The sequence below is a fragment of the Cupressus sempervirens genome, chromosome 3 (assembly GCF_028749045.1).
Source record: "Cupressus sempervirens isolate cs-2001-9-10 chromosome 3, ASM2874904v1, whole genome shotgun sequence".
In the NCBI taxonomy this organism is placed as follows: domain Eukaryota; kingdom Viridiplantae; phylum Streptophyta; class Pinopsida; order Cupressales; family Cupressaceae; genus Cupressus; species Cupressus sempervirens.
The window spans coordinates 91,563,718-91,582,585 of NC_143120.1; the positions used below are offsets into that span (position 1 = coordinate 91,563,718).

An 18,868-nucleotide genomic window follows, 5' to 3' on the forward strand; every position below is an offset into this window, starting at 1 on the left:
TATCATTGTCTTGCTCCTCTTTCTCTTTCTCTCTCCCCTTCCAATTACCATCCGCCACCCCTGCCCTCTTTAAAGGGACTGTATTTGTAACTTTTGTAATTTCCTTCTTTTGCTCTCTACCATCCCAATGATGGATCATGGAGTGTGATCTGAAACGTTCATGCAAAAGCACTCCCACAATCAAATCCAGAAACAACATATCATTAAAGATATAAAATGGATTGTGGAATCTACTTGCTCTTAGTAATTATTGTATGTCTTGAAAATCCACTTAACTGTTTTCATCTGTAAAAGGATGAACTGAACAAAAACTGATGCAAAGACAAAAATGATTAACACAGGGGTGATTAGAAATTTTGACAGCAGCAGCAATTAGTTAACTTGGGGAAAGTGAGATAGAATGTAAATAACTCTTTCCTTAAGTAATTTGTATCTGCTTTCTGTTTTTAAGTCTTGACAATAGTTATAAGAAGTCAAAATAAGGATAAAAAAGTTAAACTTTTCGAAAGGGTTGTGGATTTACTTGAGTACATCTTTGAAATGATCAGCACATTCCTTACATGGATAGATTCTGGATAATATTGACATCTGCATAGAAAAGATATATACATAAGCATTATGTATTGTAATGCCATTAGGAAATCAAATCTGAGATAATGCGAGGGGTGAAAAATGTAACAGCTAAATCATAATAATGTAATCACTGAATTAAAAAATAAAGATCTACTCAAGTATAAAAATATAGTAGAGTCTAAATAGATGGTTGAAGAACCTCGAGCATGACAGGTGTAGTAAGAGTCCTAATCGGAGCTAAGAGTTTTTACTCAATGAAATTATCACATGCTTCATCCAAATGATGTAGTAGCTACATCATTCTAACCCTAACTTTGAATGCCAGACCTCAAAAGCTCTCCTACCACTCAGGTCTACTACTTGTCTCTTCCAGCTAAGATTACATGGTTACCTAACTCAATTTTGTTCTGTTGACCTTGCTACATTTCAACAATCCCCTTTTCAATTCTCCTCTTTTCACTACTTCATAGACAACCATGTTAGAATACTCAATATAGCATTCATAAATGTCAGACAAATGTAGTTTAAAGAATATGTAATGCCCCCTCTACCCATGCTTTGAAACGGGTCCAGTTCGAGGGTTGGTCTTGGTATCAGTTGATCTAGCACATGGAATTTTAGGGTTGGCAAAGATTTCTAATTAGTTAAATAAAATTAGATATATATATGTATACATATTTATGTATAGACCTTAGTACATGTATAAAAAAAATTAGATTGAGATCAAGAGCATGATAACGATGTAATAGGATAATTGATTGATTAGTAGTATTCAGCAAAAGTATGGAAATGTCTAATATGTCTAGTAGTATTCAGCTAATGATTATACTGTGAATGTTTGAGTTATTAAGTTATGAATTGTCTAAAAGAGTAGATCTACTCGATGATTGAATAAATGTATAATTACACACACACATATCCTTCTATGGATCAATCATTAAGGTCTAATGTAGATTTATAGTAAATTGAATAATGTTTTGGTTTGGACTTTGACAATACATATAATTATAATTTCCTATACAGTTGTATTATTGGGAGCAATCAAGGATTTACTATCAAAGCTTAACTATTACCATGATCATTGAAACATTGCTATCCAATTGTAACATTGAATTTAACTATTCATAATGCAAATTTGTTCACAGTTTATATTGGTCTTAATGTGATATATGCATTGCTAGTAGCGATGTCAGGGTACCTATGATGATCTCGTTATCCAATTAATGATAAACATTCATGTTTGCATTTAATGAAATGTATCATAATAACTTAATGTGAGAAGAATTAATAATAGTATGCAGGTGTTGCACTTCTATGTTGAACAAAAAGAAAAATTGCCTCTTCCCTTAATTGCTGTGTTGTCCTTCTGAGTTCCCTGATGGAGCATTACTGAATATAGTGAGATAAATAGTAATGATTTTATACTTCACTACTTATGTGTGATGTCCCCATTTTTATGCCTTCCTATTTTTGTGAGTGTTACCTTAGTTTCAAGGGTTTCTTTCCAAGTTGGCGCTCTAGAGGGTGACAAAGCCCTCTGTAGCATTATAGGATTTTTTAGGCTTTTTGGGGGTTGTTCTCAGCCTTTGAAGAATACTGCTATTCATAGTAAGTACCCATTTCAGAGCCATTCTTTTGGTATTTTTGGATTTATTCTTCCCAATCCTTGCATAACACTTCTATTTATAGTACGTGCTCATTTTGACACCAATATTCTAGAATTTTTTGGTTTGTTCTTGCTGGTGTATGTTTTATGACATCAACAACTCAAAATAAAATATCAGGGCTAATCTATCCTCTCTTGAACAAAACCCTCTATGTGCTAAACAGATGAACTGCATGATCCCAAAGAGGACTCAATGGTTCTAAATGCATGTGATTTTGCTGGGATAGACTCTCATGGTAGGATGAATTTCTGAAAACTTTCAAAGGGACTTACGCTGATGCTTAAAATTTTATCCTTCAAATAATTTTTTCAATGACCTCCTGGATTCTACTTCTAATGGAAAATGAAACCTATCCTTGCTTCACAAAATTCAACAACTTCACAAGAACAGTGTAATCTTCTAAGGTATTCTAAGAATTTTTACATCACAGATATTGACCAACACTCGAACACTAAATACAGTAATGGAAGTTTCTATTACAAGTACAAAGTAACTTTGCACAATTTTCAAAATCATCCAACCATCAAAAGTATGAAATTATTAACTCTATAATGAACATTCTCATCAAATCCTTCATTCAATCTAACAACCTGAAAATGAAATCTACTCTAATTGAGAGACAAGTAACCAAGCGACTTGCAAAAGATACTAAATTCACCAACAATTAAACAATGAATAGTTTTACACAACAATCTCTAAATCTCTGCTTTGAGGAGTGGGGTTTATATAGGAGTTTAAAAACAAATTAAGGGCCCAAATCAATTTGAGATTGATGGCCAAGATTAAGAAAACTAGACCCTAATTAGGTTTTGCAATGCTTATCTAATAAAATCCAATGAAAAATAAACAACTCATCTATTGCTTTCTTCTAGAAGAAAGAAACCCTTATCTTGATGTGAAAAAGAAGGATTGCGTTCATAGAACTTGGATGCCTTGTCATAAAATTATCTGATTGGTGGAGAAAGGTGTTTGTCACCTTAGCATGCTTATCTTTTTGGCTTTGAACAATTCTTCTTCAATTTTGGGAATTTGAGATTTTGGAAAAATATACCCAAATTATATTATATTTAAATCAAACTGAACTTGGAACTTTCTCCCTTCTCAATGTTCTTCTTCGATGTAAAATTTTGGACTTGCTGATGTGCACTTTGAAATTTGAAAGATGTCTTTGAAAGCTCCATTTGTTCATACATCCTTCTTACTGTCTTGATATTCTTCGTACACAATGAGGTCCTTGGTTGTGCTTTTTTCTTAATTTGTGAAAGTCATTTTTTCTTATACCAATTGGATTTTTTCCTTTGATCTTTGATCTTTGGAAATCTCAGATTGTAGAATCTCCTTTATCTTTGTCTTTGATTTAGAAACGGCCTCATGAAATTTAGAAATGATGAAGTCTCATCCTTGGAAATGCATTTTAGGTCTGATTTTTAAGAGATTTCCCATAGCTGGGCAATTTGAAGTCGTCCTAAGATGGGAGGACTTCACTTATGCTTGTGGATTTTCTCTCAACTTTCCTTGGAAGATTTCACTTGGAAATAGGAATTTTTATACTTCTTGAATGTACTTCAAGCTCACTTGTGAGTTTTGAAGCATTTAATTAAATTTGCAATGTCTTCTTGACTTGATCAGATTTGACCAGTGGATTGAGATTTTGCTTGACAATTAGCCAATTTCAAAGCTCCTTAGCTCAAGCAGACTTCAACTTGGAACAAGGAACTTCCTTCTTGGTAGGGGCAGCCTTCATATGAGTTTGTGGAAATTATCCTAACTTGATCAAATTTCTCATCCTCCTTTTTTAAGCAGATTTAATAATTATTTAGGAAATCTTCCATGTTGGAGAGGATAGAGTTTTGGTCTGTTCAAGGAACTTTTAACACTTGGCAATTTTTTAAGCCTTCCAAACTTGAATGGAGTTCATGTGTGTTGTTGGAATTAGCCATGCCTTAACATATTTTCTTTGTGCAGAGCTGTGGAATTTCCATCTCCTAATCAAACTCCATCATGGATTGAGGAATTTCTTCAACACTTAACCAAACTTGCAATTATCCTTTAGGTTGAGTGGACTTGGCTTGGAAACAGAGATTTTTAATGAGTAGACTTCATTTAGAAACAGGGATTTCCGTGAATTCTTGAGTGATATTCATGCCAATTTGAGAAATTTTTCATGAGTAGACTTCATTTAGAAACAGGAATTTCCATGAATTCTTGAATGAATTTCATGCCAATTTGAGAAATTTGTCATACCATAGAAAAAATATTCATGTTGAGGCAGACTTTCCATTGAAATAAGGATCTTGGAACACTTAACAAATTTCTGATAGCTTTTCTTTAAACTTTCAAAAGTTTGTGTTCTTAGAGGATAATTTTCAGCGACTTTGGTATTTGGATGACACATTTTTTAATTAAATTTGGTGCAATTTTGATTAGGACTACTCTGGAGACCCTACTAATAATGTGGTTCAAAACGAAGTATATAAGAGTGGACCATGAAATATAATTTCAGTAAACAAAGACTTCCTATAGGTGTCGACATTGAGTTTGATGTTAATATTTTAAGATATATAGCAGCACCTCTGATATCGTCATTTAAGCAGAAATTTAAGAATTGATTTTGTCAATTACTTATTATTTCTGGATAAGGTTTTTTTTTTTTTTTTTTTTTTTTTTTTTAATCTGTAAAAGGCCTAATCCGTTTAGAATATTGAATTACATTCAGGCATTACTTGAATGCCAAGAGTCTTATAACTCTTCTAGAAATTACAAAAAATTATTCAATTTCAAAATCTTTCCTTGATTATCCTTGCTTGAGTTAGAGCTTTCATCTTTATGTAAACACCTCATTCCATAGTTTCTTCATTTCATTCAGTCTTTTCCTGCATAACTCAGTCACTTGGCTAAGATCAATGTTAGTCCCATTATATTTCAATAGGTAAATGCTTAAATTTAATAAATTACTAATTGCGAGAAAATATCATAATTGCTTGGAGAATCAAAGAAAGAAAAGCATCCATTAAGCCTTCCTTCAATATGTTAGTTGAATTTGTGTGAGAGCAATGAATTTTTAGAATATTATATTTCTTTGTTTACATCTTAATTTTTCAAGTTTTTATTATCTTGAACTTTTCTTTTGCTAATTTCCAATTTTTCATTTCTTGATTGCAGATGGATTGTGATTCGTTCAATGAAAGGATTTAACTTTGTTATTAAGTTAGAGTAAAATAAAAAAAATTAAGGAGAATTTCTTCACCATCTGCCTTTGAATTTGCTTGAGAATCGGCTTCTCCATTCCCTTCTCAATAAATATGTTGTATGCAAACTTCTTTTAGTTTGTCCATTAATATTAGAACATATTCTAATTTTGAATTTAACTGCCAGTTAGGAGTCCTTCATTTTCTGATAGCGTTTAATGTAATATGTGAATCTCCATTTATAACTAAGTTTTTAATCCCTATTTGTAGACTGACATTCAATCCTTCAATTAGAGTTTCTAGTTCAGCTATGTTATTTGAAACTGCCCCTATGTATTTAGCTCTCTTAGCTATCCATTCTCCATTTTCTGAGTAGATGAAGCATCCTATTCCTGCATTCCCAGAATTACTTCTTGAGGCACCTGATGGAACCTTAAAATTTGCAGAAATTTAAAGTTCTGAATACAACACTGAAAGGAGAATCTTTATGTATGTATGTGCAAATGCAAAATCATCACAAGTTGTGTAAATCTTGAAGAGTTGGCTGTTCATGTTCGTGTGGCTCATAGTTAAGACTTACAGGGGGCATGTTAGAAGATTGGTGTTCACATTGCTGTAGGATGGATCAAAATCATCTCTTAAATACCCATTGTTTTATGGTTTGGAATCATAATCTTGTGGGCCCAGTTTGTAATTTGATTTCTTAACACAAGTTGTCGCTGATTCAGTTATCTTGCTTACCACAGCTAATTGTGATGAGTTCTGGTAGTGCTCTGTTTTTATTAACCTTTTACCTCCTACATTTCCCACTTCTTTGGCATGAAATTCCCTTTTTGTTAAATTATTGATAGGAAAGTAGAATATTTAGTACTTCTTAAAAGAGGGAAGAATAGTTCCTAAAAAGCTATTAATTATAAGAAAATGATATATTTTGACTGGTGTTGCTACAGGGACTAAGGATGCGTGAGTATGGAGCCAGCTGTTTAGTTGGGAGAGCAGCTTGAAAGCTGTAATTTTGCTATGTTATTTTGAGCAGATAGTTCTGAATGTTTAACAGATCAGTTTTGGGCCATGTGTTATCTTGGCCAAGTTCTTTTGTAATGTGTGGCCAGCGGCCAAAACAAATTATTATCTAGCTTAGTTGTTAAGATGGTTAAACATTTCAAGCCTATATAAGTAAATGTTAATCGAAAGACAATATAGACATGATATATGAAAATACTCTGTTTATATAAAAGCGTGGAGCTTCTATAGCAGCTGCTTTTAGAACACCTCTCACCTTGCGAACCTGAGGAGGGCCCCCTTTCGGGAAACTTGGTGAGGTTACTTTCGTATGTTTTGTGAATACTTCAGTATTGACTAATTTCATGTGTTCTTTTACAGATTGAATTGACTGTGTGCATTTATAAGAAGTTTATTGCATATATGTTTGTTAATCAAATTTGTACAATGCCTGTTGTTGATTAATTAAGAATTCAATTGTCTGATGAGGTAATTGGTTGCGACATTCTTATGAAGTAATTGTTCGCTATATATCATTATTTTGCCGCCTGCATAAGTCTATCACAGAATACTGTCTGCTACATTCTTCCTACCGCATCCATCCATCTATTGAACCACTTCCTGTCGCTATTCATAATAATCTTTGTCCCCATTTATCAAACTTCCTGTCGCACTTTGTATTAGAACTAGTTTGTTGTAAACAACCTTCTGTCGCCACTAAACCTCCTATCGCAATTCAAATAGATCTCAACTCTTAATCAAATCAACTTTTAATCAAACAAAACTTTGCAATAGCATTCATAAAGACATTGTGTTATAATAAGAATTCCAACTTTAGATTATAATCCATTTACAAAAGTAATCTTAGATATGTGGTGATTTGGATAGTTTAATTTATTAGCAAGTAGTAAGTTGCATTCATAAACCTCTTGATTTATTATTTTCACCCCTTGAGCAAACAGTTGTTATATCTCTCACAAGTTTACAAATCCCGGATTGACATTCTTAGGGTATTGTTGATTCAATCATATATCACTAAGTTGAACCTCAGTTTTACCCAACAAATTGGAAGATCTTTTCATGCATACTTGAAGTATCAAGAGGTCTGCAAATCTATACAGAATTAAGAAATTTGTGGATTTACACTTGTTTGGTACATTAGAAGTAGGCAATCCATTCCAATCAAAGTTGCTTGCTTTAGAAACATATTTGAAGACTGAAGCCAATCTATCACTGGAAGAAAAAAGTTTGTTGCTGCTGTTTGTAGAATCATGCCTCCATTTTGATATAGAGAGGAACAGTGACAGTAAAGTGCATTATAATTTCCTATTACATGTAAAAGAATAATTCCTATTCACAAAGATATTGGATGAATGGGTTTTTGGCTTCATGGAACTGTGATTGGGGATACCTCTTTCACTATTTCTTCATGGATAGAAAAACATGTGTCAGAGAAGAAGAGGCATGTAGAAACAACCTAACATGGTCATGAAAGAAATGCCGAATATGCAAGGATAAATCTTTCAATGGAGAACTTCCTAGATGCATTGATCCTGTTGCATCTGCAGCTCCCAGAGGACCATTATGTTTCAGAAAGGGAAAGTTTAACCCATTTTCTGTATGTTGTTCGATAACAGAGCTCCCTTTCGAGTATGGTTCAAATTTCTATAATGGAGCATATGATCAATTTACTTAATTAAGTGAGAATGATCGGGATCCTCAAAACAATATTGTGATATCTTCATTGCCATAATTGGAGGCATATTCAGTGTATTTAATTATATATATGACTAAAAGCGCATGGGTGTGGAGTTGAACTACCCAATTTTACACTGTGTATTCTTCAGATCATCTCTTCAGCAATAAAATTCTTGTGGTCATGAGGATGGTGCATGTTAAAGAAATGAAAGATGGAGACTTCATCTGATGATCCCAATCAAATGCTACATAAGGAGACACGTTAAGATTGAACGTTTCTCCTCCATGGTGATCTACAAAATCATATGGAGATGTGGCAAATTTAAAAGGCATAGCAAATGCAGAGGGCCCATGAGCCATAGATTTGGAAAGAGCTACAACCCCTATTCATTATAACGGAACCAATTCGAACTCCCACACCAAGTATCGGCAGTAAATGAATTATTTACCAAAGTCGCACCCAGAACGCATATGTGAAAGGGTCGATGAACCCAAATTTCTTGTACCTACACCCAGCACAATTTCAACATGGTCAGGGGCACCGTTGACACACAAGCACGCATCCAAGAATGAGGCAAGGTTTTAAATAAAAAAGTAGAATAAGTATCAGAGGCGTGAACAATATACAGAAGACAAACACAATGGGGGCCATCGTGTTGGTGGTGCACTAATTACAATATGACCATCGTCATTGTAATTGAAAAGAATACCAGAGGCATCATCCCTATTGAGAAACTATTAGTCATGAGATGATTATATATTATTTATAATAGTAGCAACATTCGTAGAATCATAACGATGGTCCAAACATGATATACAATGCCGACAACAAGATCTTCATGAAATAAATTCAACCATAAGAAGAGGAAAAAACGAATTTGAAAGGTGAGTCATAAAATACAGCATCTACCAATGGAACAGCAGAAGATGAAGACTCTTGCAAAGAAGGCACCTTACTCGGCAACCAATCACAATGTAGTTGTTTGAATGTAAACAATGATATTGTTCCCTCTCATAATAAGCGTCGCGCAGGACAATATTTTGCCAACAAGAAAGTCATCTGCTAGATTGTTAATTGTGAGATATTTACATTTAGGCTGTAAAGTATATTTAAGGAAACTGAACTTGGAGTGGTGCGATTATGGAGGGTGTTTTTATTTGTTAAAAATAAACGACTTTTTTGAAAAGTCATGTTCTTTTATAATGTAAAATATAAAAGGGCAATATCATTCTGCAAGAAAGAGATATTCGAACATTCATATTTTGAAGAGAAGTATTTTATATCTACTTGTTAGGAGGAATAAGGAGCAATAATATGACTTTGTAATATGAATTCAATTATTTTATTTTAATAATAAAATAAAAGGTCCTTTGTTTTATTTTAAATGGCGTGGAGATTTAAACTGCAAATGATTCGTCCTTTGTAATTTTTTTTGAATAATGTGTACAATGTAAATGTCAGCTAAGTGGACACGGTTATTTAGCATCTTAAACTTAATCACCACAAATATTGTGAAATATCAAATTGTTTTTGTGTTTGTGTCCAGTTTGTCTCCCTACCAGAGGACTAAAATTTCAATATGGACTAATTTAAGATTGCGTATATATTTGATCTGTCACACCTTGATTATTTAATTATTGGTAGTATAAGTGCATAGAACATTATAAAGTTGTACGTGAAAATCTTCACTGAAGTTGATTGTATAGCCCAAATGAGCGAGGTACTAGTCTTTTTATTATTGAAGTCAGAAAACCTATATCTTCCTTCCTATAAGCATCAAATCCATTATTCAAAAAACATTATACAAAACATCTAACCATTTTAAACACTAAACATTCTGTTTCATTTTAATTGAGTTAAAGGACCTCGCCAACTGAAGAACTCCAAAGCTTAACTTTGCTTTAGAAAAGCTCTAAACCAAGTAATCGAGTTTGAGGAGAAGGTCTACCCACCTAGGTGTAACGTAGCCTGAAGTGCAGGTAATCAAGGTGATTCTCGTTCATTGGCCAAAACTGATTGCGGAATCCTATCGGAGAAGTGGCAGGCTCTTGGATTTCCAATTTCCAACTTTGGAACCAATAACACCATCGAACTTTAATTTACCCCATGTAGATTGGAATATCACACACTTTCTCATAGATATACAGAATAATCCAACTGATACATATGAAGTGCAATTTAGAACATACCATTCATACCACAATACCAGTAGGCAAGGAAATGATTTCTTTAGTAATGCCAAAAACCAACACAAGTACATTACCAATGTTCCAAACATTTATAGAAGAGTTAGTTATGTTGGTTCCCAAAACCGTAGATTGAAATCCTACGAGCCTTGCCTGCTTAATGCTGGGATATCAACTGGTTAAGGCCAACTTGACGGAACTGAACAATGTGGTCCGAATTCCCTACACTTCTGGCTCTACAAGACCAAGGCAGGTGTATCTAATCCTAGACGAAACACTTAGACCCAAGACGCTTATAGCAAATTGATTAGAACACGAATACAATGAAAGTTTTCCTAATGCCAAGAAATCTAGAAAACTTCAAACCTAGGATTTATGAATTGAGAATAATAAAAGAATATATGAGAGTTTTTTAAGTAAAAGTGATTATTATAGATGATTGCAACAAATGAATATATTATTTCCTCAATGGAAAGATATGAAATAGTTGCTAGCATATGGATTATGAATCAAGAATAAAAGACCAATTCTTAATTAAATGGGCAATCAGAGTCAATATTATAAGTTGACAAGTACAACTTTATAAAATCTAATATATTAAAACTATAAATAATTTTAACAATTCAAATGCAACGGATCAATTATATAAACACAATTTAAACTAGTCTAAGATGCACTTTAACTCCTGGAGAGACAAACTAGACATAAATATGAAAACAATAAAATATTTCACAATATCCATGTTTATCAAGTTTAAAATGCAATAATGACCCAATTCACCTATCAGAACACTAAAATATTTATAGAAAATAAATAAAAATATTTATAAAGAACACAAATTAATAATAATTTAAAACTCCAAAAATTAAAATAAATAACTATGCCAATAATAAAATTGCAATAAAGACACTCATTACAGATGATCTATTTATTGTATTTCAAATCCGGAATCGCATATAAATTTGCTCCGTAATTCAATCCATGGGCTTTGTTCAAAACTTCATTTCTCCACCAATAAAAAAATAATAATCTATCATAGTGCATCATAATATATAAAATTTCTAGAATATCAATATGAATTGTCTTTTGTTTGATTTTACATCTTATATTTATAAAAGGCCAAGGGGTATCAGTTCCCTCTAAAAAATTGCACCCGTTCATAATGGAACTGCCCAATAATCCCATAACATCAATATAACAAACTAAAACATAAATAATCGAACCATCGATTATTTCACAACAATATAGGGACTCTCACGGAGGTCATGCTTTGGATGCAATATTTTATCTTCGGCTCTAGAACAATTCATTCCTAAACATTATAGAAGTTGGGAAGATGTCGTAGAAACTTCCACGATGTGTGTCCCTTTTAAACTCCATATGGTCCCAACTCCTTGCCTCTACGTCCACCTATTTGTTTGTATGCCTGGCGGCCTGCATCACCCAAGCCTTTCTCTCCATGGAGTAGGGTGCATCCTATCAATTCCAACATGCATCTTCAGACCTCTTTGCTCACCATAGAGTAGCTAGAAGGTGAGTTTGAAAGTCTGGTGTCTCACTATTTCCTACCAGATGCGCTTTCTTGACATTTTAATCTGCCAATTGATAATGATATTGTCGTTGTTGATATCTGATGTCTTTAGTTCAAAACTTCTTATTACCACGGTTATTCTTCATCCTGCAACAACACAAGACAACATTAGATATCAATGATTAGAAAAGAAAAAAGTCCTTGGTTCCGGTGGTTCTTAAAGATATATTTACACAGTCCTCCTCCATCATGGATGAGAAACAACTAAGATATTACATGGGATACCAAGCTCTTCAACAAAGGCAGGCAGGAAGCTCACAATATATGTTTTCCAAGTTCTAGACATGTGTTACTCCTTTGGCAACAATTATCTCTCCTCGTACATCTTGTTGATTCGATAGTACTTTCAATCTTTACAAATCACCAACTGCATATATTGAGAATGTCTTGAGACTTCTAAGATTTATATGCTACCATATCATAACTGTAGCATCATCTTGGTCATCTTTTGTCAAAATTCTCCAAGTCTTACTGTTCCGAAGTAAGACCCCTTTTGGCTACTTGCTCACATTGGTAAAGTGCTAAGTGTAGTCTCTGTGGATGTACATATTTTAATAGTATTCCTGTAGGAAACTAAATCAATACAATCCCTTTCCAATCCCTCATCCTATGGATCAAGAAGCAGGCTGGGGGCTTGTATCTGCAACATACAGATTCATTTTATCTTGAGTGATCAACTTCATTTTATAATCAGAACAGGTGGCTTCATTTTACACATGTTCCTCAACCTCCTTCATATATGTAACATACTTCAGTCAAGAAAATATGTGGAATAAATCATTCTACTTGCATCTTCAAACACCAATCAGGCTGATATAATCTTAGTCTCTTTCATAGGAAAAATCTTATCTTGTACACATATAGTTCTATGCTACAAATTCTGCCTGGTTATGCTATGTTGTTTGAAGTCATTATTGCCTTCTCAAGAAAATCTAACATTTATGACACAAGTCTTTCCATTATGGACATATTCCTTGCAACCATATCACTTGGGATATATCCACCCTCATCTAACAATATCTCATGAAACCTCCCCACTGACACAACTATTTAAAGCTGCATCTGTACAATCCACATTACAATTACTATCACATTCTCTTCTATGCATAATCCTTTAGGGTGACTAGAGATTACTACATGAAAACTGAGCAACTTTATCCATTGAACAACATATAGTTTGAATGGTTGAAAACTAGCAGCACTGCTGCATGAAAATAATGATATGAAGCATAAAAATAAATCTTAAGAACAATCAAGAAGATTCATAATTGATAAGATAAAAAATTCATCCTACGAATGAAATGAAAAATATAAATGGAGATCTTAATCCTGTAAATAGTTGGGGATCCATTAGGTTAGTTGGAAACCAACTGACGCATTTCCTCACCACCTAACTACCCAACCCAACTAGCTTTAACAAGTACTAAACATAATAACATAATAGTTACATTATTCCAACTATTACTATCCCGCCAAAAAAAGAAGCCGTCTTCCAGACAACTTAGAACATGGAACCAACAAAAAACAACTTTGACTTCAAGAGGAAGGATGGGAGGACATCCCTATGCTCGGAGTTCCCCTTAGCCATTGCAGGTCTTGCTCAGCTATCTTCTGCTTTGTCTGAATGCCCTGCAATACTCGTAGTGCATCCATCTTTTTAGCTTTTGCCGTAGCAACCTTGCTTTCCAATTCAGCTTTTTCTTTGTTCCAGGCTTCCTACATAGCAACTTTCTCCACTGCCCACTGTTGTTGAAGACTCCTTCTTTCTAGCCCCCAAACTTTAGCTAGGTTTTTCTCCTTTTGAAGTTTCAAAAAGGTTCCCCAAAAGGCAACCTCCATTACTATCAGCACCTCTAGGAGAGGCGATTGTTCTTGTCCCATGGAAATGATAGAGTTGCCCGTCCATGTGGTAGTCGTGTTCTCCTCTGAATAGCCACCCTATTCTAGTAGTCCCCAATCTATGTGGAAGTCAATTTGCATAAAGGCGGCCAACATCTCTGCTAGGGTGATGATGGTCTCTAGATTCTGAGCCCTGGCTTGCTACATGATCCTCCTAGTAGAATGCTCCATGGCATGAAGCTCAGTGAGGAATAGTTCGGCCTTGGCTGCAAAAGAGGCTATGTCTGGTGGTTCCCTGCACTCACTTTGTATCTCAACTTGTTCCTCAATAGTTGTCTCTATGGGTGAAGACACCATGCCTTCCTCCTGGAGTAACCTATCTACTTCCTCGAAGACTATATCTGTCTTGACCACATCCGTACCAGCTAGTGTCATCATGCTACCCTAAGGGTGAATCTTCCCAATTTTCTCCTCTCCTATTGGCTGTACCACAAGAGCAACCAAATGGACTACTTTTGGACCACGAGGTGTTTGTAACCTCACTTTATGGGCACATTTTGTTTGGCACCTCAAATCTATGACTTTAGTACAAGAGGGCTGATCTGAAAAGATAAGTGGCACCATCTTCGGAATTGATATTCTGAAAGCCCCCCATGTCGGGATTTGTTGCCTGCCACCTATTCCTTCCTTGACTCCTTATTTTGGATTGGAAGTATCTGCTACCTCAATTCTGTCAAGATCACTAGGCTGGTAAAGTTCTAGAGGTTCCGCTACCCCTGCTGGAAGTGGTCCCTCTATAGGTGGTAAAAACATCACTGCCTGTGGAGTCCCCTGGGGATGACTCAGGCGGATCTCTGCCTCCTGTGAATCGGAGGAGGATGAATACATATTGTTGCCTTCTTCTTTTGAACTTTCATCATCCTCTTCCTCTTTTACTTCTTCGATCACTACTGTTTGTTTCGGTTTCTTTTTCTCGGGTTCACCTCCATAATGAGATCCTACCTCCAAGGTATCCAGATGGAGCTAGTAGGTCATAGTTGGTTTATAAGGTTCCACTCTGCTAGACAGTACTAGTTTCCCCCAGTGTTTAGTGCTCACCTGAGTGCGTACTGCCTCTAAAAACAAAACCACCATATAATGAGGCATATAAAAGGCCTTATGTTTCAACTCCATGAATTCTCGACGTCTATCAGAAAGAAACCTAGCCCAATTATATGTCTACCCTTTGTACAATCTATCCACTATAGGTAACATCCACAAGGCAATGTCAAAAGTGCGGCTACTCACAGTGAGCTTGCTTTTAACCAAATCTACCACACAATGCCATTCATCATTTGCTATGAAAATTTTCTTTAGACCCTGACTATTCTTCAAGATTCCTTCCCATTCCAAACTTGTAAGATCTTTTTAGCACATTAACTTCAATCATTTTTTCTTGTCTTCTGTCATAGAAATTTTTTCCATTTCTTGCCCTCTGTTAGGAATTCCGGAAACCCCACTCATTTCTTCTACTGCATAAGAAACTGTCACCTGTTGCTGGAAATGTTGTACTATAGATTTATGACCTGATTTCCAATACCTTATGATTAAATTCTGTAGTACATACTCAAACTCTTTTAATTCAAAAATCGGCATAAAAATGATTTTATCTACCTCCACTATACATAACGCTTTCTTCAGAGGATGGTCTGCCTCGGCTTTTTCCCACCAAGTCTTGCACTCACTTCCCATCACACTTTAAAATGTAATATTCTCAATAGTGATAGTGATTTTCTGTGCCACTTTCCCTTTACTTTTCGTCATCTTCCTCACCTCCTTTGCTTGCAATGCAGCAAATTTCTTCTTTTTTGAAGTCGAATATGTTTCCCTTGCTCGGATTTCCAATGCTTAGTTTCACCATTGTGTGTTGTTGTGTTAGTTCCCAAATCTTTTTAACTAGTTGTGTATGCCACCTGTACCAACTGTACCACTCGTTCCACCCATTCTGACGATGTAACTATTTGCCACAAAACCCTTCTTCGTTCTTTGAATTGACAGGTATCATTGCTTGCACTGTCTTCTGCTATACGACTTGTTGCTGCAATACAGAATTCTTTGCTACAGAAGTGTGCAGTACACCGGTCTGCAATACGGAAGTCTATAGTATGAGAGTCTGCCACACGGCTTCTTGCCTATAATGATGGTGTAGTGCAAAATTCTGTCATACGTAAGGATGCTGCTAGAAGTGATATTTTTGTACAGAATTTTGCCTGACTAGAAGTTGTCATATGGGATGACGCTGTAGTACGGAATGATGCTGAAATTGATGTTTCCATACGGGATTTTGCTGCCATACCAAATGTTGCTGCCGTACGGGATGATGTTGTCAAATGGTGGTCTGTCGTACGGTGGTCCTTTCATGTTCTGTTGTCCGCATGACTACTGCTCCGTCCACCCACCCTTCATGTTGTACGACAGTCTATACAGGTTGTTATGTCCTCTCTGATGTCCTCCGTATGACTACAACTCCCCTTCCCTCCTGTCATACGCCAGTCCGTATGGCCACTTCAGCTGCCTGTTCTTGTCTTTCTCTAGTAATTCCGTCTCTGTCTCTAGCAATTATATGGATGGTTTTTAGCTCAGTCTCTTTATAAAGACTTAGTTTATTTTTTTCTTTTTGGTCACTTTCACTTTTTGTTTTTTTGTCTTTTTTCCCTTTTGTATTTATAAAATAGGTACTTGCCAATTTATTTCTTTTCTCATATTTTTCTTAATTAGACCCATTTACTATGTCTCTAATAGGTTTTTTATCCAACGTAGATAACTTGATTGCTCCATTCTCCTTTATTTCTGATATTTTAAATGGTCCTAGCCATCAAACTTTAAATTTTCCTAGTTTTATTTCATTTTTCCCATTATATCTTAGTAACAATTGTCCTTATTTAAAATCCATTTTCTTTAAATGTCTGTCATGCCAAAATTTTTGCCTTTGCTGGGCAACCTCTATACTCCATTAAGCAAATGTCCTCCTTTCATCCAATTTGAGTAAAGTACATAGTCGCTCCTTGAGGCTCTCCTCATCCCCCAACCTGTTTTTGACTACCACTCGTAAGCTTGGGACTACATGTTCCATTGGCACCACTGCCTCCTATTCGTACATGAGGTAAAAGGGGGTACGTCCAATAATGGCTTTATATGTAGTCTTGTATGCCTAGACCACTGTCAGGATTTTCTCTTCCCAATCCTGCCCTTCGACTCCACAAGTTTTATATAGGATTGCCACTATTACTTTGTTCATAGACTCAGCTTAGCCATTTGCTCTTGGATAATAAGGACTAGATAAAGAATGAAAAATTTTATACTCACTTGTCATCCTCCTAATGGTATGATTGACAAAATGTACTCCTCAGTCACTTGTTAGCTAGAGTGGAATCCCGAATTTGGTGACTATTTGTTCATATAAGAATCTAACCATGCTAAGAGCAGTATTGTCTGAAAGAGCCTGTACTTCGGCCCATTTCCTTAAGTACTCTATTGCCACCACTATGTACTTACACCAATGACTTTTGCTTACCGGTAAGGGTCCCACAAAATCTAGTCCCCACCGTTCAAATTTGGACGAAAATAATGGCATAAAGTCTCTTTTGAGTGGCCTTCCTACTCTTTGACAAGTGTCATAACTCAATACCCATTCCCTCACATCTACAAACAATGTCGGCCACCATAGTCATCCCAAAAGTACCTTCCTCGTCGTAGCATCTGGTCCCATGTAACCTCCCGCCAATCCTTCATGGGCCTCACTCAAGACCATTAGAATTTCTTCCTCCATTACACATCTCCTCAATATTTCGTTAGGTCCCATTTTGTACAATAACCCTTCAATTAGCTGGAATGTGCTACTTTTTAATGCATTTTTTCTCCTTTCTGCTGTAAGCATTTCCTTCGGAAAGGTTGTTGTTGATAAATAGTGTCCAATTTTTTTGTACCATTGAGGGAACACTGCAATCTGAAATAGGCGTGCATCTGGAAAATCCTCACACACCCCACTCCCCGAAGCTTCCCCTGACTTGATCCTTGAGAATTGATCAGCAATCAAATGAGATTTTTCCGGCCTCACTATAATTTTAAATGTAAATTCTTGCAGTAGAATTAGCCATCTACTTACTCTCCCTTGAATTATCAGTTTATTCACTAAATACATCAATGCTTGTGGTCAACAAAAAATGTAAAGGGTATCGCTAGTAAGTAATGTTTGAATTCCTGCACAGCATGCACCATACCTAATGCTTCCCTCTCCGTGGTACTGTAGTTACGCTCTGCTTTAGATAGGAGCCTGCTTGCAAAATATATAGAATGATCCAACCCTTCCTTCCCTTGGCACCTATTGCATAATTGGAGGCATCCACATGGGCATAGAATTCTTTGTCCTAGTCAAGATATGAGGATAGGGGCCCCGACTAAATCTTTTCATCAGTTCTTGGAAGGTGTCTTCCTACTCTTCCTTCCACCCAAACCGCTCGCCTTTCCTGGTTAATCTTTCTAATGGCATTGATACTTCGACTAATCCTTTTATAAATCTTCTATAGTATCTTACATGACCATGAAATGACTTGATACCTATTACATTGGACAGCGCTTCCATTTCCAGAATCACCTTGATCTTATCAAGATCTGTCTTCAATCCTTCTTTGCACACAATATGCCCAAGTAGTCTCCTATGTGGAACCATGAACCTGCAATTTTTTGGATTGAGAGCTAATCTCGATCTTCGACATTTCTCCATGCATTCTCCTAGAATTTTGAGGTGTTGCTCGTGCCCACTGTAAACCGACCAATCATCTAGGAATGCTTTGAATTTTTCCATAGACATTCCATCAAAGATATGTAGTATTATCCTCTAGAATGGGGCTGGTGCATTGCATAGACCAAAAGGCATCCTACTATAGGCATATACCCCGTCTTCAACCACAAATGTAGTTTTTAGCTTATCTTCTTCCATAATGCTAATTTGATTATATCCTAAAAATCTGTCCATGAAGGAATACATCTCATGACCAGCTACCTCCTCCAAAATGCTATCTGTAAACAAAATGGGAAATGGGTCTTTTATTGTTACCACGTTCAAACATCTGAAATCTACACAT

General features: G+C 35.6%; 1 protein-coding gene across 2 annotated transcripts in view; it reads right to left on the reverse strand.

Annotated features, from left to right (window-relative positions):
• Nucleotides 1–18,868, reverse strand: part of ERV1 (Erv1/Alr family protein) — a 214,516-nt gene that overhangs the window by 46,858 nt on the left and 148,790 nt on the right. For both annotated transcript variants that reach the window (XM_089818469.1, XM_089818470.1), the window contains one exon: nt 524–588. In XM_089818469.1, coding sequence (XP_089674595.1) covers nt 524–588 — 65 coding nt within the window. The remainder of the gene's footprint in view (nt 1–523; nt 589–18,868) is intronic.